At 38.1% G+C, this 26,220-nt stretch overlaps 1 protein-coding gene across 7 annotated transcripts in view; it reads left to right on the forward strand.

Annotated features, from left to right (window-relative positions):
- Positions 1–26,220, forward strand: part of fryb (furry homolog b) — a 64,654-nt gene that overhangs the window by 543 nt on the left and 37,891 nt on the right. For 3 of the 7 annotated variants that reach the window (XM_084103705.1, XM_084103707.1, XM_084103709.1), the window contains exons 1-3: positions 14,307–14,619; positions 19,323–19,513; positions 25,469–25,522. In XM_084103705.1, coding sequence (XP_083959831.1) covers positions 14,550–14,619; positions 19,323–19,513; positions 25,469–25,522 — 315 coding nt within the window. In that variant the 5' untranslated portion in view covers positions 14,307–14,549. Of the gene's footprint in view, positions 1–7,489; positions 7,877–14,306; positions 14,620–17,038; positions 17,390–19,322; positions 19,514–25,468; positions 25,523–26,220 lie in introns of those variants that run through there. The other 4 variants (XM_084103703.1, XM_084103704.1, XM_084103706.1 and 1 more) reach the window with 3 other exon arrangements.

A 26,220-nucleotide genomic window follows, 5' to 3' on the forward strand; every position in this document is an offset into this window, starting at 1 on the left:
GCGTGACTTAAATATATATACATATTTTAAAAGTGGGTTATTTAAGGCAGCTCACGCGCTTTTGATACACATCTACTTCTGATACGGACCATCACTATCCAGCATCACTGATATTGAATTTTACCTTTAGGAAATTGGATGATTTTATATTCTGCATGGCAACAATCGCATCCTCCTTTGTCTAAACAGGGTGAGTCGTGACAGATTTTTTTTTTGGTCATTATTTAATTACAGTATTCATGTTACTGTTTATGTATTGTATCTAAGTTCTGAGTAGCTAATACAACAAAGCACAAACCGTTGTGTGGTCCAAAAGTCCCTATTGAACATCAGGGATTCAAAATCTAATAAAAAAATATAAATAAATAAAAACTGAACAAAGAAAAGATGACGTAAAATTGTTTTGCTCTGTTTTGTCACTAATCAAATAAGCAAATTTGTGACAGTGACCATGTGAACTTGTTATGCCTATTAAATAATGTTATATGTAATACTGTAAACAGAATACACAAAATAGTGTTTTATAGTGGACTCACTGACTTTCAGAGCTCATATTTTTTCCCAGTTGTTGTTTTGAGTCTGTCTGTTTTCACTAGGCAGGAACAGCTATTATATCTGTGCTTTATTCATTTCATGTAGCCTAGTTCAGACAAAAGCGGACAGCCATCCTCATTGCTCTGAACCATGTGTGTTTACTTGAGGGTTTGTAAATATTTACATTCAGTTGCTGAAACCATTTGTGAAGCTTGAATTCTAATAATTTGTTATACAAATGTGGAATGGCTTGCATAGGTCTGTCAGATAGTTCACTGGATTTTAGGTTGCACTGTGTTGCGATTTGGTTTGTCAGTCAGTCATATCCTGATCTGCAGTTAGTGAAGATAACTTTGGTTTTATTTTCACTGTGGAAACCATATTATTTGCATGATTAAATATTAAAGGACATATTTTAGCATCCACATTATCCAGATGTGTTTGTAATATCTGTAATATCTGCAGATTTTAGATCATTTTAGGCTTAAGTGTGCTTTGTATTTTCATTTTCTATCTTCAAATTTCCCATTGACTTAAAGGGATAGTTAACCCTAAAATGTCTATCTTCAAATTTCCCATTGACTTAAAATGAAAATTAAGCCATCATTTGCTCACCCTGTTGCCATATCCCCTTCTTTCTTTTTTGGACTACAAAAAAAAGAAAAAAAAAGAAAAAGAAAAGTCCCGCTGTCACAATCCCAGTCTTGTGGTCCCTTGTTGTGAAAGGACTGTTTTCTGTTCCAAATGTTTCTGTGTTCACGTCCTGTGTTTAGTTCCTGTTTTCCCTTGTTGCATTAGGCTCGTTTGCGATGAGTAAAATCTGTGCGGAACTGATCACCGGTGATCACTACATCCCGGTTAGAAATGTGTCCGAGTGTGGTCCGACTTGCTCTGATGTCATGTTGACGTATGTCAAAAAACTCTCGCGACGGCGAGGCGGCCGTGTCGGATTCTGCAGTCAGATCAAAAGCACGATTGGAAACGACTTGCTGACGACAGCTTAATGCTTTTTGGTTTAAACAACTGTGTAAAAGTGTTATCTTTTAAACATTTTGATTTTAAAATTCTGATATCATGTTTTTATGTGCATAAATTCTTAAAAAAATTGCATTATGTGTGAATATTTCCAAACTCTCTGACAGTGCAATCTCTATGGGTTATGTGATTGTCATATTTCTATAAAAATATAAAAACATGTCTGTATTAAAGTAAAAATGATTGATAAACGTTTTTTCAAATGGAATTAAATAACAAGTACTTTGGGTGTCTTGTTCATCATATTTTATTTTCATATAAAAGCAACCGAACTTAAATTACATCCAGTTTATTAGCAACACAGCACATGAATGTGAATCCCGCTATATCTTCCTTCGATCTCATTGGTGTCTGATCCGAGAAGAGAGAACTGTCCGTCTTGACTGCACCTTTTTCACTCCTCCCCTCACTGCAGCCGTACTCTCACATCTCAAACAAGCCTAGTGTCTGCCTCATTTGTTTCCATGACTACTTATCACCTACACCTGTCCCTTGTCAGCCTCTTGTTAGCCTGTTAGTCTTTGTGTATTTATACCCCAGTGTTTCTTGTGTTTGTCGAGTCTTGTTCCTACATGTATGTTATGTTTGGTGCTCTCATTCTGTTTGTGTTTGTGTTTGTGTTTGTGTTTGTGTTTGTGTTTGTGTTTGTGTTTGTGTTTGTGTTTGTGTTTGTTTGTTTGTTTGTTTGTTTTTGTCAATAAAACTCATTTGGATATCATTTTGAATAAAACTCAGAACGTTTGGATCCAGCTCTCCTTTGTTTTTGAATTCACAACATTACACCCGCTCGCAGTCATCCATGTAATGGCAGTGAATAGCGACAGCATAATTTTTTATTTTTTTTAAATGCATTAGTATTACAGAATGATCCCATGCGAAACATGCCATAGGGCTGCTCGATTAATCAAAATTAAACCGCACGTGATTGTGCAAAGGCTGTGATTTTTTTTTTTTTTTTTATTTTTTTTTTTTACAGAGCACGGCTCTAATCAGTATTAAATGCTGCTCCATCTGAAAGCCAGAGGGTGCTCTCATGCGGAAACTCCAAAAATGCCCCGCAGTCATTCTAGAAAATCCCTATGGGCATCTGTATCACTGTAGCTGAATAAACAGATGATTGAAACACTTTGATTGATTAAACATGACTAATAAACACACAACTACGACAATATATGGTTATTAGTGCCACTGTTCGCTCCGTCTCACCCAGAAAAAGCACACAAGTTTTGGGAAATTAAGCTTTAACAAAAATGCGACAAAAAAAATCACCTTTTGTGGTCCAACACAACACCAGGCTGAGTAAATGATGGCTTAATTTTCATTTTAGAATGAACTATTCGTCTAATGAATTGGTAGAGTGTTGTCGTTCAAAATCTAAACAACAGAGATGACATCATCTTGATGTTTGCATAAATAATTGTAATTGCTGCTTTTGCAAGCACTGGTATTTTCTTCAGGAAGTGCAGATCTAATTGTTTTACATTCTGTCCATACTAGTGCATACAAGAGCACACATTTTACTGTTACTGAGAGACTTGACCGAACGTGTGATGCACTGCCCACTTAGACGTTATGTAATCTTAGAGAGATGCTCTTGGTTATTGTGTGTAGGTTAGTGGGCGCTTACAGGATTTTATATAACAGCTTCTGACAGGTAGTTTTAGAAACAGAGATGAATGCATTTGAAACTAGCCACTGTGCTATGGTGACTGATTTTTAGTCAAGAGTTGTTCACTGTTTCACCTGCTGTTTCTATATTTGTATGTCTCTCCTCTCTCTCTGGCTGTTTTTCAAAGCTCAAGTCATGAATTATTAACTGGGGAGTAAGAGCTGCAAAAAAAGGACAGTCATAGCAACACTGCATTGTTCTTTCACCTCTATCTCCATCCATTTCCACATCACGTTTCCTCAAATCATTTATCTCTTTGTCTTTTGATGCCTTCTTAGACTAAGCGATCAGAATGATGTACACTGTAACTAGCGTAGATCACTTTCTGCGATCTACACAGTAACCCAACAACAGAGCTATGACAAAAATCACTTTTATTTATACAAATATTCAATTTCAGTAACACTTTATGTTTCATTTGTTGATATTAGTTAACCTGTACTAACAATAGTTCTAAATAAACAAATTATTATGGATGATTTCAACATTAATTTAATTTACTAATATTTTTTTTTTAATTGAAAGTTGTATCTGTTTACATTAATGTAATGTGAATTGACATTCTGAACCTACAGAGGATAAGAGATTTGGAGAGTGATGGATGTATGGAAAAATGTACAACTGTATTTTTATTAACTAACATTAACAAAGATTAATAAATGTTGTAAAAAGATATTGCTCACTAGTCGTTAAGAGCTTCTGTTAGCTAATGAATGAACTAATGTTAACAAATGAAACCTTATTGTCAAGTGTAAAGTTATAAACTATTACCATAATACTTTTTTAGAGATATCTTATACTGTATTGAAAGCTTACAGGGATCCCTTGAATGGATGACCGCTTAAAGGGACACTGTTTAGTGTTGCATTTTAAGTTTGGCCTAAAATATACAATTTTAATGCTTTTACATACTTTATGCCATAAAATAATTATTGGTGTACATTATCATTATCAAAAATATATATTTTAACCAGCAAGAATGCATTAAACTGATCAAATGTGTCAGTAAAGATATTTATAATGTTACCAAAAAATATATATATTCCAAATAAAAGACAGCTATTCATCAAATAATCCTGAAAAATTTAATGTATCAGTTTACACAAAAATATTAAGCAACACAACTGTTTTCAACATTGATAATAATAAGAAATGTTTCTTCAAATAACCAATTTTGATTTCTGAAGATCATGTGACACTGAAAACTGAAGAAAAACTTGGATGGTTGAGTACATTTTATTAATTACATTAACATGTGTTAGTATAAATAAAATTATAATGTAGAAGAGACAATATTTTTGCTGAAATGTAGCTTCTTAACATTAGCTTTGGTTGAAGTTATTTGGATAGCATATTTTAAGTTTCTCATAAAACTAGTTTGAGATAAACTCATGAACTGTACGTCTACTAAACTCTAGAGGGCAGCCTCACACTTCATTTCCCTCACAATTCTTGATAGAAATGTTTTGTAATGAGAACTTTCTATATCCACTCCTCTTTTCTAGTTTTCACAGTTCAATCTAAAACACCTCTTAAAAATTTCTGACTCTCTTTAGATCTTCCACAAAGCCATTTTCACAGTTTCTAAATCACTTTTCTTTAAAGGGCTTTTTAACTGAAGAGCTTTTGAAACATGACTCTGCTAATGCATAAATTGTTGAGAGAGAGATCAATAGAAGAGCATTTCAAAGTGCCCTTGAGATGAAGAGCCAGTGGACCCCTCAAAATCACTTGTCGAAATATGAACATTTATGTAAATATTGACATTTCACTTCATGAAGTCACTTGACAGCGTCTCAGAATGCCTTTCTGGACAGCGTGTCCATGTGGCGTCACTCTCCTGGCAGACCAGTCCTAACTGCCATCTGAGGAATGTGATATCTGTGAAGATCACTGGTGATTACATAAAAACAAACCCTGCCTTGATGTGGTGAGCACGATTGTGTGTGCGCACAGTCTGGAGTTCTAGGTTATCTCCAGTAATTAGGCTGCACCAATTAAGTGCGCTATTTTCGGGTAGGCCAGTGGTATTTGAAGGGTTCTTTGTATTTTTATCTGTTATATATAGATGACACATTTTTAAAGGATGGGATGATGAGTTTTCATGCTTGCATGGCCTTAGGGACCATTCAGAATGCGTTTTTCCATTTTAATGCGTTACTTTTCCATTGTTTTTCTATGTAAACATGCGCTAGACAGATGCGTATAACTGCCGAGCCAGCGTCTCGCACATGACACAGCGTTCTAAAAACAAACCAAAAAATCAGTTCAACTTTTAATAACCGTGCGTTTTCCCCCCATTCCACAGTCCCCCTGTGGTGAAAATCAAGTTTTTAATGTTGTTTATCTGTGGTGTGTTTTTTTAATGTGCTTTAAGACAAACCATGTGCAAATTCATAAGTCAACACCATTGCTGAGTATTTTCTCCTGAAAACTGCTGTGAAAAAAAGACGGTTTGAAATCACTGGTGTTTCTGACGTCACAAACTACCTTGTAATCATTATGCTTTAGCATATCATTAAAAGCGAACTCGCAGGGGAGTCTCGAGAGATGCCAGGTTATCCCGTTGATATGAAAAGTCGGGTAGATTTAGCAATATAGCGGGTGTATGATGTATATTACGATGTTATGATGAACTATATGCCTTTCTCCACTGACGTTCTGAATTGTTTAAAGCATTTCTGATGATTGTTAGAAGGCAGACTGAGATGGCGAACAGGAACATGGTTTGTGTAACATTAGCAACACATTATTAGCTGTTTGATAACATAGTGAAGCAAAAGGCTAATCATATTAATTACCATTCAACGTTTTAAAAAGCGATACCATTGTGCAGCTTTTACCTCAGTATGTTGGCTGAGTGAATCTATGAGCTGGCGTGAGTGGAGGCGGGGCTAATTAGCATATTCATGGTTCCACGTATACTACATGAAGCAAGAGGGTAGAGTTGCATTCAAGCTATTTTAAGGCACGACACTTTTTTTTCACAGGAAAAAACATTTAAATATGTACTTTTGGTGATCAAAGATGAGTTTTAAGGGATAAAATGATTGACTACAGTGGGACTTTAAATACTTTTTTTGTGTGAACAAAATGTGACTTTATGTGTGTTTTCTTCTTCACATGTGTATTTTTAGAGTTCATACATTCAAACATAAACATTTGGGTGAGTCCAGGTCACATGCCATTGTACATTCAGATTGTTTTTGTGTCATTTAGCTTTGAAAAATGCAGTTTTTCATGGAGGCCTTTTCTAATTTCTAACTTGAAAACTAGATTTTTTTATTTTCTGAAAAATATGATTGTTTGTCCATGCAAAATTTGCCCCCACAACACTTGCCATAGTTTCTGTGGTGTACTAATTGTTGCTTGGGCGTTTCTAGGGGGTTGATAGGAAATCTGAGTTTGTATTCAAGTTTTGACTTGGAAATTATTAGCAAGCTGTTCATACAGCCAGTCTGTGCTTGACTTTAAAAAAAACAAAAAAACACTATTTTTTGCAGGCGTAAAGACAGAGTAGCCTTCAGTTCTGCAGCTCTGAGATGGCTGAGACGGCCCCTGGGAAGAGACGCTGACCCTTTTTGGATTTGCATCAAAATGTTGTTTATTGAAGAAAAGGGCTGTTTTTTGTTCTCTCGAAGGAGTGGTCAGTCTCTCTGTTTCTTTTCCCCTCTTTTTCATCAGCACTTTCAGCCAGGGCCACTTGGAGAGAGAGACAGAATAAGGTAGTTGTTCCATGTTGACCTTCAAAAGGTTTACTCCATAAAACCAGCAACGCCTGCAGATCAGTGAACAGTGCGGCTATTTGTTAGCTTAATGTCATTAAAAGGTGGTCCAAATAAACACCCTCACCCAAGGACTCCACATTTATCCATTCCCTCTGACTTATAAAAACCAACCTATAAATGATGTGTTTGTTTTGTGAGCACATTGCATTTGGGAATCAAACTCGGGGGACACGATGCCTTGACGACCATTTTGAAAACACCTTGGATGCAAAACATAAAACAAGTTAATATAAACCAGAAGCAAGTCATTTTGATAGGTTGCTTTCTATTCCCAATTGGCAGTGTTTTTAAAGCACTCTAAAATAAACATTGTATACAGTCACACTTTTCACTTGCCCCATCTCTCCTCCTTTACTTTCAAAATCTCCACCCTCTCTCACACAAAAGAGGCGTGTCCGTCTTGAGTAATTCAACACCTGCCCCATTCAGGCGTGTTACTGCAACTGGCTAAACAGCCTGGACCAGTGAGAGCAGACAGAGAGCTTTAGCACTCATCACTCTCTGGTTTAATTCACACTTTAAAGCTCATGTACCCAGTACTGAGGAAAGAGGGACAAAAAGAAGAGTCAGACAGAACTGAGAGGAACTTCTCTGGAGATCCGTATCCATGCTGATCCTGAGCAGGTGAAAGCAGTCCCTCTGTCATCCGTGTCGGATATGTCAGTGGAGGATGTCAACAGTGCCGGAGTTGTGGTGGATGGTAAACCGAACCCTTGCGAAACTCAGTGCCGGGATGGGATTGTTTTGGTCCAGATGGCTAGTCTCTCCATGCATATGTTCACTCCAGCAGACTTTAAAGGGAAGTTTAGGAAGATCCAGCCGAGAAAAAGACCCACCATCATCAAAGAAGGTACTGCTCAGGTTTTGCTTTGGTAGTGCTGCTGTCTTTAATGTCTTGATGTGTTATGACACGCAAGTCATCCTTCATAGTGTGCGATTTAATTAGATTTTTCTTTTATGTCCAGCCAAGGCGTAGACTCCCATCTTTACCTCACACACAGGACATCAAACTTGTGTTTCTGGTATTTTTTCTTAGTCAGCCAGTTGATAGCCTGCAATTTGTCTCAGTGGTATAGCTCATCGTGTGAAACTGTGACACAACGCTATGATGTCATGTGTTGTAAGACTTTCTGGTAGCCTTCAGCTAGAGATCATTGAGTGGGCGGGGAATGTAGTTGAAACTTGGGGCTGGTTGTGGTGGTATCGTATTTAATTTTCTTTTCACGTTATTGAGTCAGGTTTTGAGAAGCCATAAAATGTTACCTCCACCCCGTTTCATTGTGGAGTTTGATTTGTAGTTAGAGACAAAGAAAAAGAGGTTCCCAAGGGTTGACAAGACCATGGCTTCAGTTGGGACCCAAATCTTGCGAGTCAACCGTGCCTACGTGAGCGATGATGGAATAGGGGGAAGGGTGGATGTGAATGATGAGAGATAGCATCAACATCAGGAAAGAGATCATTTTGGGTTTTAATTAGACCTTAGTTAAACCAGCATCTCAAATCATCCGGAACCACAACTGGGATGGTCCTTAAGCAAAGCCAACATATAGAGGAAAAGGCAAAGAAAAAGATCACAAAGAAACAGATGTGTTTGTCTAAGTTAAAGTGACTTTGTTCACACTTCTGGGGAAATGTTAAATTCAAATTTTTATTTAGACACATTCGATTTTTTTTTAAATGTTTGGTCAGTTTTTTTTTTGTTTTTTTTTTCAAAATGCAGTTCTCCAAGTAATAATGCAGATGTGGTTTGGAGGTCCAGAATGTTTGAGACGTTAGTGAATGTTTTGCCACTGATTGTGTTTTTTATGAGGGCAGTATCCAAAACATTGGTTGTAGACAATAGAAGAAAAAAATAGTGACACACTACCATTCAAAAGTTTGGTGTTTTTTTAAAAAAGTCTTTCATGGTCTCCAGGGCTCTATTTTGTTAATCAAAAATGCAAACAATATTGTGAAATTTTATTACAATTTGAAAAACATTGTAAAAATATGATGTAAAAATAAATGGCAACATGTTTTTTACAGTTAGTGTAACTGGTTTCCATTTTATTATCGTTTAATGAGCCTTCATAATCATTCTAATATGATGATTTGGTGCTCAAGAAACATTTCTTAATATCAATGTTGAAAGAGTTGTGCTGCTTATATTTTTGTAGAAACAATTAGGCCTATACTTTTTTTTCAGGATTCTGTGATGAATAGAAAGTTCAAAAGGACAGCATATATTTGAAACATAAAACAAAGGAAAAAAGATTTTAAGGGATAAAAACTTACTCACCCTCAAGTTGTTCCAAACCTGTATGAGTTTCTTTCTTCTGTTGAACACAAAAGAAGATATTTTGAAGAATGTTGGTAATCAAACAGACAGTAGCCATTGACTTCTATAGTAGGAAAAAATACCATGGAAGTCAATGGCTACCGTCAACTGTTTAATTACCAACATTCTTCAAAATATCTTCTTTTGTGTTCAACAGAAGAAAGAAACTCATACAGGTTTGGAACAACTTGAGGGTGAGTAAGTGATGACAAAAATTTCATTTTGGGGTGAATTATCCCTTTAAAACAAAGAACCAGAGTGAGAGAGAAGAGAGAGACTTTGGAGGGAAAGTGGATAGGTTTAGTAGTATAATAAACAATTTAGTTGTTTCAAAGGTTTGAAAAGGTCTTGTGTTTTATCTGGTGCTATATTCTCGTGTCCTTTCCTCTCCAAAACTAAAAAGGGAGTATATTATGGGTTTCTGCTGAGTGGGCACATGTGTCTCCCGTGATTGGTTTTTCAGAGCTGCATTGAACAGGTGTGTTGGATGCCTGAAAGACTGTGAACCCTCACAGAAGCCTCACTGATGGTTGTCTGAAGAGGAAAAAAACAGCTGAAAACAAAGAGGAGGTTTTGGTTAGATTGCTTAAGAATCCTGAATTCTGAATCCTGAATCCTGTACAGCAATTAATGTCAATTTCATTTATTCACCCTCATGTTGATCTAACCCCAAAGATTTGTTTTGAAGAATGTCCGCAAGTAACATTTGAAGGAGTCTCTCTCGGTTTTCCTTATTTAATTTTAGCATCTTGACCCGTCATTGACTTTTATTGGAAACAGCCCAATTAGATCATGGGTTTTAGAAGCCAGTGTGCTCGCCAGTACTGACACTGAACTAGGATCATGTTAACAGGATCCTGGTTACTGAGTAGTTATGAGTCAGTGATCCCTGTGCCAGAGTCTTAACAGCTGGCAGAGGCCGCCTGGTGCTCTGAATGCCTGGAATTCTGGGGGTTTCTTGTAAAGATAATCCATGCTTGACTGCTGTGAAGCTCTCGTAACAGAGAATAAAAACCTGAACAGTTTGCTAGGAACATCATCGGTTGATGCCTAACATGAGTAACGCAGCAAAATAAACACATGCCTCAGCATTTAATTGCTCTTCATTATTAATGCAATGTATTTTAAGCAGCTGTGTTGATTTCAGCTTGTACCTGCAGACATGGACATACATAATTGTCCTGCATGGCTTCTGTAATAGCACTCTTTGTTTGGCTTGCCAAACACGTTTTACAATTTTAGAATGTTTAAATATCAATTCAGCAGAACATTTTGTCCATACAATGAAAGTCAATGGGGTTTAGGTATGGCCCTATGATATAAATGCAATGTGGAAAATGTGGACAGAATTGCGGAATCTAGTCATAAAAATGGATTTTACAGTATAACGTGGAATGTCACGAAATTGGGCAAAATTTGGATTAATACATCAAAAGTAATTAAATTGTGATATGAACTAGTGTCTGTGAATGTTACATTTAATGTTTTTGATAATACATTTGTATTTAATCATAAAAGAACAGACAGAATTAAAAAACATTTCATTGGGCACTATTATTGTTAAAATTTTAATAAATTATGCCATTTTTAAAGTTTTATGAATTAAATAGATGTTTGCAGTTTTGATTATTACAATTTAAAGGGATAGTTCACCCAAAAATGAAAATTCTGTCATCAATTACTCACACTTATGTCGTTCCAAACCCGTAAAACGTTTGTTCATCTTCGAAACACAAATGAACATATTGTAAATGAAATGTGAGAGATTTCTGTCCGTCCATTGACAGTTCATGCAACTACTATGACGCTTCAAAAAGTTCATAAATAGATCATAAAGCTAATCCATATGAATTGAGTGGTTTAGTCCAAATTTTCTGAAGAGACACGATCGCTTTATATGATGAACAGATTTAATCTAGACTTTTATTTATATATAGGCCTAATCATTTATCAACAACACACACATTAGATATGGTAAACAGAAGCTCAAGCATGCTTGCTTGATGTGCAAGAACCAATGAGGTTCATTCTTGTGTTACTTTCACGTTTGAGCTTCGCAAGAACCAATGAGATTTGTTCTTACGCTTCAAGCTTCAATCTTCTGTTTGTTTGCAGATTAGTATTTATATGTGAATAAAAGCCTAAATTCAATCTGTTCATCATATAAACCGGTCGAGTCTCAGAAAATTTGGTCTAAACCACTCGATTCATATGTATTAGTTTTATGAACTTTTTGAATCTACAAAGTGGTAGTTGCCTGGACTCAATGGAGGGACAGAAATCTGTTCATTTGTGTTTCGAAGATGAGCAAACGTTTTACATGTTTGGAACGACATAAGGGTGAGTAATTGATAACAATTTTTTCGTTTTTATGCGAACTAATCCTTTAATTATACCATTAAAACGTATTCCAGAAAAAAATGTAAACTGAAAACACTTTAAAAGTTGTATTTTGTGATCATTTATTTTTTCAGTTGGACAGTAAGCTGTACTGTTAAGTGATTTGTTTGAAGCAGCTCACCAGATGAAACCGTGAGAGCGTTTCTGTGTGGTGGAAGTGGTGGGTGTGACCCCAGCTGCTGTGGAGATGTGCCCGGGGCAGCTGGGAGAGCTCAGTGTCAGCTGGGACGACTCCACAGTCCACAGTAGCAGTAAAACCCTCAAGAGACCCAGACACTCCTCAATTCAGCACGTTACCAAACTTTTTCAGTGCAAACACAATTCATTTTTGCACTGATTTGTTTCACCACTTTACTGTTTATAAATACTAGCAGTGTTTACCAGAGCTTTGTCATGACTCATGGGACGTTTTTTTGGCTCTCTGCATATTAAGCGAGCTGCAGCTGTCATGCAATGAGTAGCACTAAAATAAAGCATACATTTTTTAAGCAATTTAAAGCTATTTACACAATATGCATATTTAATTTCCCTCATTGGGCTGTGTAATTTCATTATATAATGCATACTAATGCCTAATTTGGTAACACATCTCATAGAATACAGATCAGTTACTCTGTTTCACATTTATTCGGATGTGACAGAATGTGAATGATCTTCTTCCAGTCCTTTAGCTGAAAGCTGCAGTAATTACATGCTCCGTCAATCAAGTTGTCATATACAGCACACCGCTCCTTCCAAAATTGTTAATTTGGTGTAAACATACTGTATGTTTGCTAAGGTAAGCATTACTATTACAGTTGCTCATATTTATTTTTTTTTTTTTTATTTTTTTTTTGCATGTTTCTGTCAACGTCTTAATATAGGCAGGGCAAAGGATAACAAAAGAAGAAAAACAACAACAATTTAGAGGGCATAGAGGAGAACATGTTTGGTAACTGCTTTCACATGGAAACTATTTACTTTCATTTCTTCCAAAACACTTATGTTCTCTCTGCTGTGAGGGAACCTCTGAGATATTAGCATCACATTCCTTTACTGATGTGTATCAACCATTAACGCAACACAGTGCTTTGCTTGTTCAATTCTCAGAGCATGTTTTGTAAATAAGATGCTTCTGTTGAATTCTGCTAATCATACACTACCGTCCAAAACTGTGGGGGTATTTTTTTTTAAAAGGAATTGAAACTTTTATTCAGCAAGGATGAGTTAAATTGATCAAAAGTGACAGTAAGAACGTTTGGAAGAATCCTCCAAAAAATATAAATCACAATTTCAACTTGATGATAAGAAAAGTTTCTTGAGCTCCAAATCAGCCTTGGTGAGCAAACGAGGCCAAAAACGACCAGAAATGTTATATGTATGTGTGTATTAAGCACTTGCTCTCTTTAAATATTAAAATGGATTTGGAAATGTTCTGGAATGTTCTGGTAAAAAAAAAAAAAAAAACTGAAAAAAAAAAAAAAAATTCAGGTATGTTCCATTACATACCTTAATTATCCCTTATACAAATTCTTTTCTCTATATTCTTGTAAGTACAGCTGTACACTTGTAGATGTGTACATTGAAGCCATTTCTTAGGAATCTCTCGCCATACATTTGCTGTTCCTGCACAGAATGTTTAGAAATGATCAGACCAGCTCTACAGGTTTCAATACAGCTCTAGTCCCCTCCCTCTTCTTTGTCTCTCTTTTCTTCTTTTAAATGTGAAAAGCAAAAGGTGTGAATCAATTCGATTCTGGTGTTTAATGCTGACTAGTTTTGATTTTGAAGCATATTGCCCTTTGTCCTGAGGCATTGCCCAGTGGTGACAACACTATCATGGGAATTTAACAAGCCTAACAGACAGAGAAGACGAAGATGTCATCATGTGAACTGTTACACCTTCAACATGAGTCAAATGAAATGCTCAGCAGTGCAGTATTCAACCACATGTTTGCTTTAGAAACCCACAGCGCATGTGCCTTGAATGATCTTCCGTTGTGTTGCTGCAGTTCTGCATGTCAGCCAGCAGATGGTGTGACGATGTAATCCCATTCCCGTACTCGCTTGTCATCTTCTCATGCACAGTGAACACACAGGATCACATGATCTGTGAGTGACAGGCTGTTGCCCTCCACCACCTGCTATAAAATGTAATTGCGCATATCAAATTAAAGTACTTATTATTAATATTCTAATATTAAAATACTGTGTGCAATAGAGAAGCGTGTGTTGTTTTTATGGCAGCCAGATACATTGGCTGTACATTGTAAGCTGATTTGCTGAAAGACATTGAAAATGAACATATCAGCAAATCAACTTGCAATCTCTGCAGTGTCATCCTACAGAGAACACATTTACATTTTAGTAAATTGTCAGGATGGCAAACAAGGGCGTTGAGGTACGGTTGTACCGATCTGCTCAGGGAATACTGCAGTAAACAAACAAACCAAAAATCCCCTCCCCCCTCTCTTTTTTCTTAATGTCCTTTAAGGGAGACTGGACAACACAAACAGCAGCTCTCTCTCTCTCTCTCTCTCTCTCTCTCTCTTTCATTCTCTCTGGGAGCCAATCCTCTTAATGCAGAGCGAGAGAGAGAGCGGCTGATGAGGGAGTTTGATGGAGGGAGGGGGCAGGAAAGAGAGAGGAGAGGAGAGAGAACAGTTGGTGCTCAGAGCTGACACAGGACACGTAGGGAAAGGCAGTGCTGCAGCGTATGGCGCTGTAAAGCGGCCTTTCTCTATCTCTCTCTGCATCACTCCACCAGCTCTCTTTGCCTGGACTCTCATCTCTGTGTCGCTACAGCGACTGAGGCTGCTAACCAGCCATGGCCAGCCAGCAGGACTCAGGCTTTTTTGAGATCAGCATCAAGTCTCTGCTGAAATCCTGGGGCAGCAGTGAGTACCAACTCAGCACACACACGCAATGTTCTACATCCTCGTGAGATGCAGCTGCATTTGTGTGCTCACCCTTGTGTAGGACAGAGTTGTTTATGATCTGCTGAAGATAAGTTTTATATCCCTTAGTGCCAGTGATGAGATTTAAACCCAATCTGTTTCATGTCAACTTTATCAGGAGACTAAATTGTTCAGTTCTCTCTGGGATGTTTACATCCTGCTTTTGAACGAGATTATTGACTTTAGTTGTCCAGTATACACACTTGTAGATGCACTTAGGATGTTACTTTATGATGTGCGTGTGTCCGGTTCACTAGTGTTTGGATGGAGAGGTTGCGTTATGTAATGACTGCAGACCAAAGGGGCTCGTGACGGGATCAGGAGGATTTGTGCTGTTGTTTTTTTTTTAATCGTGTGCAGTGTTTTTATTTGAGCGTGTCAGTACCTCTCAGTGTACAAACATAACTGTGTGTGAGTGTGCACAATGTCAAGGTTATTCACCGATGATGTATGAAAATGATGATGGTGACTGTGACATCATAAATCTCTGATGATGTAAGAATGATGCATCAGATCACTCATCTTATGCAAAGGCTGAGTGGAAAATGGGTTGTGTTTGGTAAAAGTGTTATTGTTTTACATACGGTAAGCGAGCCGAGAAATGGAGAACGTAATGTACCTGATTAATTTCACATACTAGTTAGTGGTTTAGATTAAATGGACCTACAGCTTTATTTAACTATTTTGGTAATTGATTCATCTGTTTATTTGATTCATTGATTATTAAACTTATTTTATATAATTTCTGAGATGTTAAGTCACTGTTCTGTGCTGCGAGTGTGTTTGTTTTAGAGGGATCTCTAACTTGCATCGCCAGCCGTGGTAAAACTTTCAGCTAAAGGTGATAAAGCCTTTTTCTTGTACAAAGGAGCTGTGTTGCTGTACAGTGGCTGTTAATTTGTTCCCATGTGTTTTAGACGTGCAGCTCGATCCCTGTGAAGTAGAACAGGTGGCCTGATAACAGTCTGCTAACTCACTCAAGCAAATCCACTCAAATCTCTTTCCAGTCCCCCGATCTCTTTTTCTGCATGCTCTCTTTCTCCCTAAACCACCACTTTAATTCCCTATCACTTATTACGCTTTCCAGATGCCCTGTCTTTTCTGTCAGATCAACCCTTATTTATATAAGGCCAACCTGCTGTGAATTAGCTTGTGTATAAACTGATGATTGGGTTGAGATGGAGCAACAAATAATCAAGGCTAGATAAAGAAAAATAGATATATGGAGAGTCTATGATTATATTGATAAATAAAGTGCTTTTCGCTGCTTCCTTTTAATGTACACTCATCATCAAGAGTGAGTGCGATTACTACATCATACTGTATTTCCGAGCAATCGCTTTCATTATACAGAAGGTAGTGTGTCTGGGCTTGCCATGCACTGATTCAAAATTATTATGTTATAGCCTATACTTTGCTGTAGTTTCTGTGTTTCTGCATCTGTGTTTCCTTTGCTAAATTTGTCCCTCTAAATCTGGGAATGTTCTCATTTGTTTATAATGCTTTTTGGGTCTTTTTGGACAGAAAGAGACAGTTCATAAGAGCCATTCTTTGTGACTCAAATTAAACTCGTTCCACTGAATGTTTTTTCGTGCTGCTTGTTGTGCATTTATTATGTCAGAATATCCACCCAATGATGCTGTTATAATGGACATTATGATGTTTTTACTGGAAGTTATGTTATCATAATGTCCATTGTAGCATCATTACTGGATCTCACTTAATTTTACTGGAATTCAGTGAATGCCATCATAATGCAGTGAAATCCAGTGAACAATATCATAATGCAATTTATGACATCATCACTGGACTTCACTGTAATGCAGTGAATGACATCACAATGCAATTATGAAATCATAACTGGAATTCATTGTGACACATTGGAGTGAAATCCAGTGATGATGTCATAATTGCATTATGATAACATTTGCTGCATTCCAGTGAAATCCAGTGTTAGGATAGCATTAGGATGGCATCAATGGATTTCACTGGAAACATTGTGATATCATGATTGGATTTCACTGCAATGTGTCGTAATGAATTTCAGTGAAATCCAGTAATGCCATCAATGATGTCATAATGGGTATTATGATGTCACAATACATATCATAATGGGTATTATGATGTAATCATAGCACCGATTATGATATCATAAAGAGTGCTTGTAATGCTTTTTTAGAATGCAATGCTTTTTATAATTATTAAATCTTGTATATGTTTCATGATCATTCATGTATGCTCCCAATAAAAAGGAATGAATATGTTAGAATGGTGTGTGTCAGTGCTGAGGTTAAATATAGCACCAAATAGTCCCCTCCCACCCTCTCTCTATTTCTCTTCTCTCACTCTCTCTCTCTTGGCTTTGCTAAAATTCCAGCTTGACCTTCTCCTCAGTTAGGGCTTGCTTCTGTCAAAAGCCTATGAAGAGCTATACACAGGAAGGGTGTGTTCCTTGAACTTGCGTTCTCCAACTCCCATAACTCCAAGAGCAAAGCCCAGCTATCCCAAGTTCATGGCTGTTTGATAGGGCTGCCCAGCATGGTGCAGGTCCACAAAGACAGGACGGGAAAACAAATGGGATGTATGGAGCTCTGGTGGTGGTAAAGGGCTAGTTTTGTGTCGGATTACTGGAACTAACGTGGCCGCACCATGGAGCTTTCTCCCGTGCGGTGGAGTCGGGCCAGCGTCATCAGCTTCATCAAGGGCCTTGGTAGGTGCCACTGAGCGAAAGGTCTGTGGGTGCGTGGGTGTTGTTCTTGTTCTCTACGCTTGCTGTAAGGAGGTTGCATTCTGTGGATTCCTTGTAGTGTGTTCAAGGCTAAAGTAGTGAACAAAATATTTTACAATTCCTTTCCAGCAGCTCCCCTCCTCATTCAGTTTGAACAACTCAGGCTCGACAGAAACTTCGGAGGTGTCAACTGATATCCGCTGTTTGTCCATAAATAACGTTGACGTTAATTCTGTCTCCAGATGACTGTCAAGCCAACCATATGTAGCAATTTCAAATCGAAAATGAATACATTTGCAACTGACGTCTGTTTTAGTATTGTTTGATAATGATTTAACAGCTGCTAAATATTGGGGTTTTCTGTCTAGTTTGTATCTCATGTCATTTAGCATACTGATTTAGCTGTCATTCAAATGTTCTACTGTTGACCTGAGCAGTGAAACCCTGGTGTCAGGTCATGAACTCCCATTAACATGGTGTGAAGTTTAAACTATTCAGGTACCGAGGTCTGCGAGAGGAAATTTAGTTCACATAACATCAGCTTGATGTTACTTATTGCAGTCCATTACTTATTTGGAGCATAAGGTTGTATTTCTCAGAACTATATATATGTATTAACACCAGAATATCATAGAAACCACAACTGCATTCAGTAGACAGCATCTACTGATTTGACAGCAGATTTGACAACATCTACATCACTGTAATATTGTGTTGTTGTGCAACAAGTTTTGCATGTACATCATTCACTTATTCTTCAAAAAAACTGAAAAATCTAGATGACATTTAAGATTAAAGAAGAAAAAGTGTAATACTGATTTTGTGTCCTCTTTGATGCTGCTTGTTTGTTGTTATTGCAGCAGCAGCAATGCATCAGTGTTTTTACATAGATTGCTTTAGTTTTAAATGAGCAAAAGCATGTGGATGAGAGACCCCTTTAAAAGTTTTTTACAGCCTTAATCTCTAACTCTTAATAAAACCGCTTAGGCAATCATCATTTTAAGGTAATTGCCTCATTTTAAGTTACTGCAAGTCTCTTTAAACTGCTCATATTGCTGTTAGGAAGATTATATTTTGCCATGCGTTTTGCTGCTTGTGACTTGTGATGTTGCAGGGGTCTATTCTAAGAGGAGCACATGCTAGAAGCCCCTGCAGCCACATGACGTGGGCTCCCCCGGCCCCGGCCAGCCGGCTGACCCCCTCCCTCCTTTGGGAGTGATGACATGGTCTTGCCAAAAATGAAAACACCAGCTGCTCTAGCCCTGGCCGACTGTGAGATGGTGCTCTCAAGGCATAGTCCCGGGCCTTTGACAGCACCACTCTCATTTGCTAATCTGATGAGACCATTCCATCTCAAAGCATTTGATTGGTCAGACACTTTTGCCTCTGTGTGGGATCAGAAAATGACCCAAGCTGGATTTAAGATAATTTCACCAGCACCACACGTCAGAGCTTGTGCACAGCGCACCGAGTCATATAGAATAATTATCACATTTACATTTACATGTAGTCACTTATCAGACGCTTTTATCCAAAGCGACTTACAAATTAGGACTAAATTAAGCGAGTCATCGTGAAAAGAGAGAAAAACAATGCAAGAAGTGCTAAAAATACAAAGTGGAGGCAATGCTTAGAGTAGCATAAGCCAGACAAGGGAGGATTAAGGGAAAAGGAAAGTTTTTTTTTTTTTTTTTTAAGAGGTTAAGTGCTCACGGAAGAGGTGAGTTTTAAGTTGTCTTTTGAATGTTGCCAGGGATTCTGCATTCCGTATGAGGGTGGGGAGATCATTCCACCAGCATGGAACCGTGAATGAGAATGTTCTGGAGAGTGGACAACACAACAATTGAGCTCACAACAGTTGAGCTACTAATAAGATCCATAATAAACTAATCCTATATTTTTTGTGCGTTCCCAGCATCCCCCGTAGGAAAGCGCCCCCTCCCCCAAGTGAGCTGCGCTCCGGGTGAGAGGAAAGGTCCTGTTGCCACCATGCCGGTTACCGTGGACCCCGAGAGCAAACCGGGCGAGTATGTCCTCAAAAGCCTATTCGCCAACTTCACCACCCTGTCTGAACGCAAAATACGCATCATCATGGCAGAACCACTGGTAAGAGACCTATTTTTTTATATTTATCAGACATTTTTCAGACAAGACAAAGTTTAACATCTACTGGGATCTTTTTTTTTTAAAGCCTTTACATGCAGATAATCTAAGACACAAGACCTCAAATGCAAGTAAATAACATCTTGTCCATATTCAAGTGGTTGATTGCGCGACATAATTGCGCCATTTTACCGTTTCTACAGATTAAAGTGAGCAGCACGTCAAAACAACAGAGCGGTTCACACCACAAGCACTCAGGGTTGTTTATGGTAATGATCTTTCGGAGTTTTATCTATAATATTTTTATCAAGAGACAAAGGTGCTTCTTTTAAGCCCTTTCTGCTCCGTGCACGTTGCTTCTCTCTCTCCCTCTCTAACAATGTAAAGTACCACATTAAGATCTGCAAATGACGCGTTATTTTAACAACAGTAGCAGAAACACGGTGAGCAACAAAATAGATACTTTCGCTAAAACACTGCAGAAAACATGAGTGCAGCTAATACAAATATCTATATCTTACAAATATATATATTTTAATCTGTCATACAGATGACTCTGACTGTTTAACTAAACCAGGTTTGAGACAAGTTAACGTGACGTTTTTTCATATATTTAGCATTATTAATCAGCATATAAAGGGCATTTCATAATAAACTATGTTAGAATTTCTATGTGCCATACACAAAGGTGTTTAAATGTAAAATAAAATAATAGCCTGTTAAAACATCTGATCTAACGTTTTTATATTCATATCCAGTTGGGAGAAATAAATACTTTTTTGGTAAATTTTTGGTAAAAATTCTTAGACATCACTGTTTTGGCTCTCTGGGCCCAAGATTTTCATCTTTGATGAATAAATTGAGTGTTTAGTTTTTTAAGTACTACGGGTGCCTCAATGGAAAGGGATAACTGTTCCATAAAAGTATTGTACGGACCTCCGCTGGGAAGGAAATATTGAGACTATATGTCTTGGAACTTTAATTGAATACCCCTGATCTAGCCCATATTATAAGAAGTTGCCAGAAGTCACAGTTGGGTTTGAGGTTTTTTATGCCTTGTTTTAGCTGATTCTCTGGTATGTTGAGTAGTCTGGAAAAACAGGAAGTATACAGTATGCTGTCTAAATCAGTTATACAGTGGAGTAGAGATATCTAACAGCCCTGGCACACGATATTAATGACCCTGCAATGGCTTTCATTTGTAATTGCTTTAGCTGGCAGGCATCGAACAGTAATACTTCACAATATATCTTCAAACTGCACTAATAGCCGTAAGATACTGTGTCTGTTTTTTCTGCAGTGGCTCAGGTTGCCTGGTCTCCCTGAATCATTGTAATTCCATTATGCTGGAGTGGATTTAAGTGGACAGGAATGGGTTTCGCCTATTCTGTATGAGAAACAGTCAAAGCTCTCAGCACCCCCATCTCTAAATGCATACCGCACCTAAACGGTGTGTACTTTAAGCGAATAAATGTCATCACGGTTGAGGTGCTTTATCAGAAAGTGCATTTTCCAGTCAACTTCCAGTAATGTACAGTATGGCTGTGATTAATTGTAATTGATTTTTGTTTTTGACTTCCAACGATTATGAAAACAAGATAATCGAGGTAAAACAATTATTGTGCCACTGCCGCATTTCATCAAGCACACCTTCCTTTTCTTCACAGCGGTGCGCTTTCTTTTAAGTCTAAACTTAACATCCAAACAGCCAAATAAGTAAGTGTTGTGAAATTTTAGATTAGAAAACTTTATTAATCCCTGTAAGAGGAAACTCATTTGCCACAATTGCACATTACAAACACAACAAATAGACAAATAAACATTAAAAACAAAAACAATCAGTATACAAAAATTGCACAACTTCATTAAAAAACCTAATTGCAGTAGGAATAAAAGACCTTCTAAATCGCTCTGTAGAACACTGAGGCATTACTAATCTTCCACTAAATTAGCTTTTAAGTCCACTAAAGATACAGTGTAGTGGATGACCTTTGTAACACAGAATCATTTTTAATTTTGCCCTTGTTCTCTTGTCCACAATGACCTCAAGTGAATCAGGATTAAGGCCAATAACCGGGCCAGCCTTTCTAATCAATTTATTAATCCTATTTTTATCATCTACAGTGATACTACATCCCCAACAGAGCACTGCATAAAACAAAACACTAACCATGATTCCCTGATAAAAAACATAAAGAAGCTTCCTACTGACACCAATAGAACTCAACTTCCTCAAAAAGAATAGTCTTGATTGTGCCTTCTTAAAAATAGCCTCACTATTCTTCTTCCATTTTAATTTACTGTCCAAATGGACACCAAGATATGTATAAGACTGAACAATCTCTATTTTCTGACCTTTAATTATCACTGGTAATATCACTTCTTTTTTTCTTCTAAAATCAATGACCAACTCCTTAGTCTTCTCCACATTCAATTTTAGGAAATTTTCATCACACCATGTATCAAATACTTCAACCTCTCTTCTATAGTCCACGTCATTACCTTGATTAATTAAACCCACAAGGGTGGTATCGTCTGAAAACTTGTCTGATGTCTGAGTGTGCCTATATTCAGCACTATACAATGAAAAAAGAAAGGATGATAAAACTGTGCATTGGGGGGCTCCTGTTTTAGTTAAAATAATGTCAGACATTGTATCACCCAGCTAACAAACTGGGGTCGAGAAGATAATCCAATACCCACATAATAATAGTTGTACTATGAAGGTTACAATGCAGCAATTTATCGGCTAAAACATGTGGTTGAATTGTATTAAAAGCACTAGAAAAATCAATAAACATAATCCTAACAGAACTGGCAGTTGTTTCCAAATGATTATAAATATTATGTAACATAAAAAGTATGGCATCATCTACTCCCACACCTTTTCGATATGCAAATTGTAATGGATCTTGAAAAACTGACAACTGTACCCAGACGACCAAGGATAATCCTTTCAAAACATTTCATTATATGTGATGTCAAAGCAATGGGTCTCAAATTATTTAAACTACGACCCACATTACCATGTTTTGGAATAGGAACAAGACACGATGTCTTCCACATTTCAGGTATTTTTGATGAAGACAAGGACAAAGAAAAAATTTAATGAAGAACTGAGCACAACTGATCAGCACAGACTTTCAAAGTACGTGGGTGAATACCATCAGGGCCTGCTGCTTTGTCTTAAGGCACTTTAATTGCTGACTAATCTCATTTTCATTAATAACAATTGCTGGACTACAGTCCACATTACCACTCTGTACAAGAGATTATAAAACAGATCATGAGAGGCAGAGAAATTAAAATCATCAGACCTTGCAGAAAAACTTATTTACCTAATTTACATTCATTTACATTCAGTTTAGTAAATGCAGTCTACTGTTGTGAAATGCAGTCTACTATATATTAAAAGCGCAATAAACCGCAAAAGAGACACTGTTCCCCAGGTGGCTTTCTGTGTGCGTGCTTCGAGTCGGAGCCGAACGCGGATAAGCAAATGGGATATGGATACATGCCTTACCGCAGACCTACACACAAATATGTCAAAATGCCTTAGTTCACCCAAAAATTAAAATTAGCCCATGATTTACTCACCCTGAAGCCATCCTAGGTGTACATGACATTCTTCTCTCAGACAAATACAATTGGAGTTATATAAAAAAATGTCCTGGCTCTTCCAAGCTTTATAATGGGAGTGAATGGGCACCATTTTTTTAAGTCCATACAAGTGCATCATATCCAACATAAAAGTATCCCAAACGTCTCCGAGGGGTTAATAAAGGCCTTCTGAAGTGAAGTGATGCGATGGTGTAAGAAAAATATCCATATTTAAAACTTTATCGTGAAATAAGATCGTGAAATATCATGAAATAAGACTGTGATCACATCGCCCACCAATAATCATGTTAAATAATCGTTATTTCAATATTGACCAAAAATAATAGAGATTATGATTTTTGCCATAATCGAGCAGCCCTAATGTACAGTTCTCAATTTATTGATCACAACAGTAACTTTGCACCAGATTATTATCTAGGAAACACAAATTTCAACCATACTAGAAATCAGTAACTTTAGAAGCAGGGCACAAGCCATGACCTAGACATCAACCTGTTTGTAGAATTTCTGCTCTCCTTTGCCCTTTCATCTGACCCTGTCAATCCTCGCCAGTCTGAAAGCGCGTGTGTGTGTCCACGAGTGTGTCTGCGTGTTATAGGGTTAATCACTTGACTTGACCTCCAGTTCCAGCCCCAGTAAAGTTGTTCTCTTGGCTCTTTGGCCCACTTTCCCACGCCTGTTCAGATTAAGTTTAGTCCTGTTTAGTTCAAATTAAGGAATTTCAGAGGATTACTGTTGTTTTAGCGTCAATAATCTGTCAAAGAGTCTTCAAGGATTGTTGAAGCCTTTGATAATGCTCACAGCAAGACAAGTTTTTTTAAATATTTTCTACACAGATTTTAGAGGAAAAAATTAATAATGTGTTCAAGAAAGCTGAATGTACTAACTTGATCAGAATTAGCCTAAATATGTATCAAACACTCAAGGACTTTGTGTAGAACTTGGTGAATGTAGTTTGAAGTCTGTAAAAGTCTGCGGGTCTTGGTAGGGGTCCTCAAAATGAGCAGAACAAGAAATATGGACTTACCATCCTTATGTCGTCTCGTCACCTGTGAGCAAAGGTCGCTGGTGGAATACTGGTTGTGGTTGTTACAGCAGGGCGACTCCCCGTTTACACCAACGAGGCAGAAAAGGAGCCATAGCCAGCTACCTGGATCTTTCTGGAGTCGACGATAGCTGCCCAGGGTCCACGGATCCAGTTCCATCCTGATTCCCCACCTTCGAGTCTTTGCCTTTTCCCCGGTCCTGTCCGGCTATCTGGATGCTCCCGGTCTCATCCGGAAATCTTCTTGCTCCGGGGTTCCCACTCAACTTCCTGGTCCCATCCCCTTCACTGGTTCCGTCCAGTACTCCGCTGGTTCCACAAGTATCGTTCAGCTCCTCGGCTCTGTCCCCGCTGCTAGCTCTGTGCAGCTTGACACAATGATGAGGATTCCCTGCATCACCTCAGGCCTCCAGGCCCATGTCTCCACCTCAGCCAGTCAGCCCGTCAGCTCCACCCGTTTCTCCGTCCCTCTGACTTCTCCATTGTCCTCACTCCCTCCATTGTTGCCCCGGTCTGCCGAGCCCCTGTCTCCGCTTCAGACCCAGGAGCCAGCAGCTCCACCTTGGGCTTCCGGGCCGTGGATGTTGCCCTGGTTCGTTGGCCTCTCTGCTTCACCAGATACTCCATACACCCTTGTTCTGCCTTCGCCAGTCTGTTCCCAGAGTTCCACCCAGCCATTCAGTCAATGCTCCACCCTGGCTCCTCTCACCGTCGGGTCCACCATGGTGTCCTCCTGGTCCCTGACCTTTACCAGCTCCACACCTACCTCCAAAGACCCCTCCCTCCCTCCTCAGTTGGACATTGTACGACGCGAAGACTCACCTTTTCGGTGGGGGTTGGGCGTACTGTACTGACACATTTATCTATTCTATTTTGTTGTTCTGTTCTGTTTGTTCCTGTTTTGTCTACTCTACATTTAGATCTGGTTTCATTGGTTAATGATTTTCTCCTTATTAGTGTCTGATTACTAATGTTTTACACCTTTAAGTCATTGTGTTCATCTTGTATTTAAGCTCCCTGTTGTGTTCAGACCCCTGTCGGTTCTCGTCTATTGTATTACGTTGTTTTGTACTCTCTCCATGTGTTATCATTAAAGACTACTTTATTCGTAATGCTTTTGCCTTGTGCATTCATACAGCCTAAGACTGTGACAGATATAAGATTTTGGTCATATCGCCCACCCCTAGGTCTTGATTATATGTTTAATCTGGGCTTTTCAAGTTCATGCATTACAAAAGCAAGATCTGCAACCAATGATCTATGCCTCCTAAGTTCTTTTTGATGTTCTGCAGGAAAAGCCCCTCACCAAATCTCTACAAAGAGGAGAAGACCCGCAGTTTGATCAGGTGAGATTAAGTAACATTTTCCACATCCTTCCTAACATTTAAGACTTTAACTCTACCAGACACACACTGACAATTAAACAATTAGGGCTTTGAGACATGATTTTGTTTTGTTTCCACAATCAGAAAATATAAAGTAATGTTGAAAAAGACTGACAAAGAATTAATGATCTGCTCCCATACCATCCAATGTTTCCGGCCCTTCTCTATTGATGGACAACTTTTTTTGAGTCATCATCAGTCAGACCCTAAGAATAGCATTCCTGTAGCTGGTGCTGTGCTGTCCTGACTTTACCCTTCTGTATTGAATTCTTAAGTAGCCTGAATGTGTGTGGGTTCTTGAACATCTCACAGTGACTGGGGGAATACCAGGCCAACTCTGCCCAGACACCACTCCTTTCCTCTATTTGGTTTAGCCCAGCCTGTATGACCACATTCACTCCCTAGATCTTAATTCTGGCTGTTTTCTGATTACCCAAATTCCACCCATAAGTAACATTTCACTTCGTCATGGTAACATTTTCACTGTGTCCCAATTCGCTTACTCGTACTATGCCCTTAAAGTATGTACACTTTTTGTGAAGAAAAATGACATACTTTTGAGTGTGTTGCAGAAGAACAGGCATGTTTTGGGACCATGTCATAATTGTGTCATTAACGGACTGCGCTAAATTACCTGCAATATATTGTGTTTCTTTCAT

The sequence above is a fragment of the Abramis brama genome (assembly GCF_963993115.1).
Source record: "Abramis brama genome assembly, chromosome: 25".
NCBI lineage: Eukaryota > Metazoa > Chordata > Actinopteri > Cypriniformes > Leuciscidae > Abramis > Abramis brama.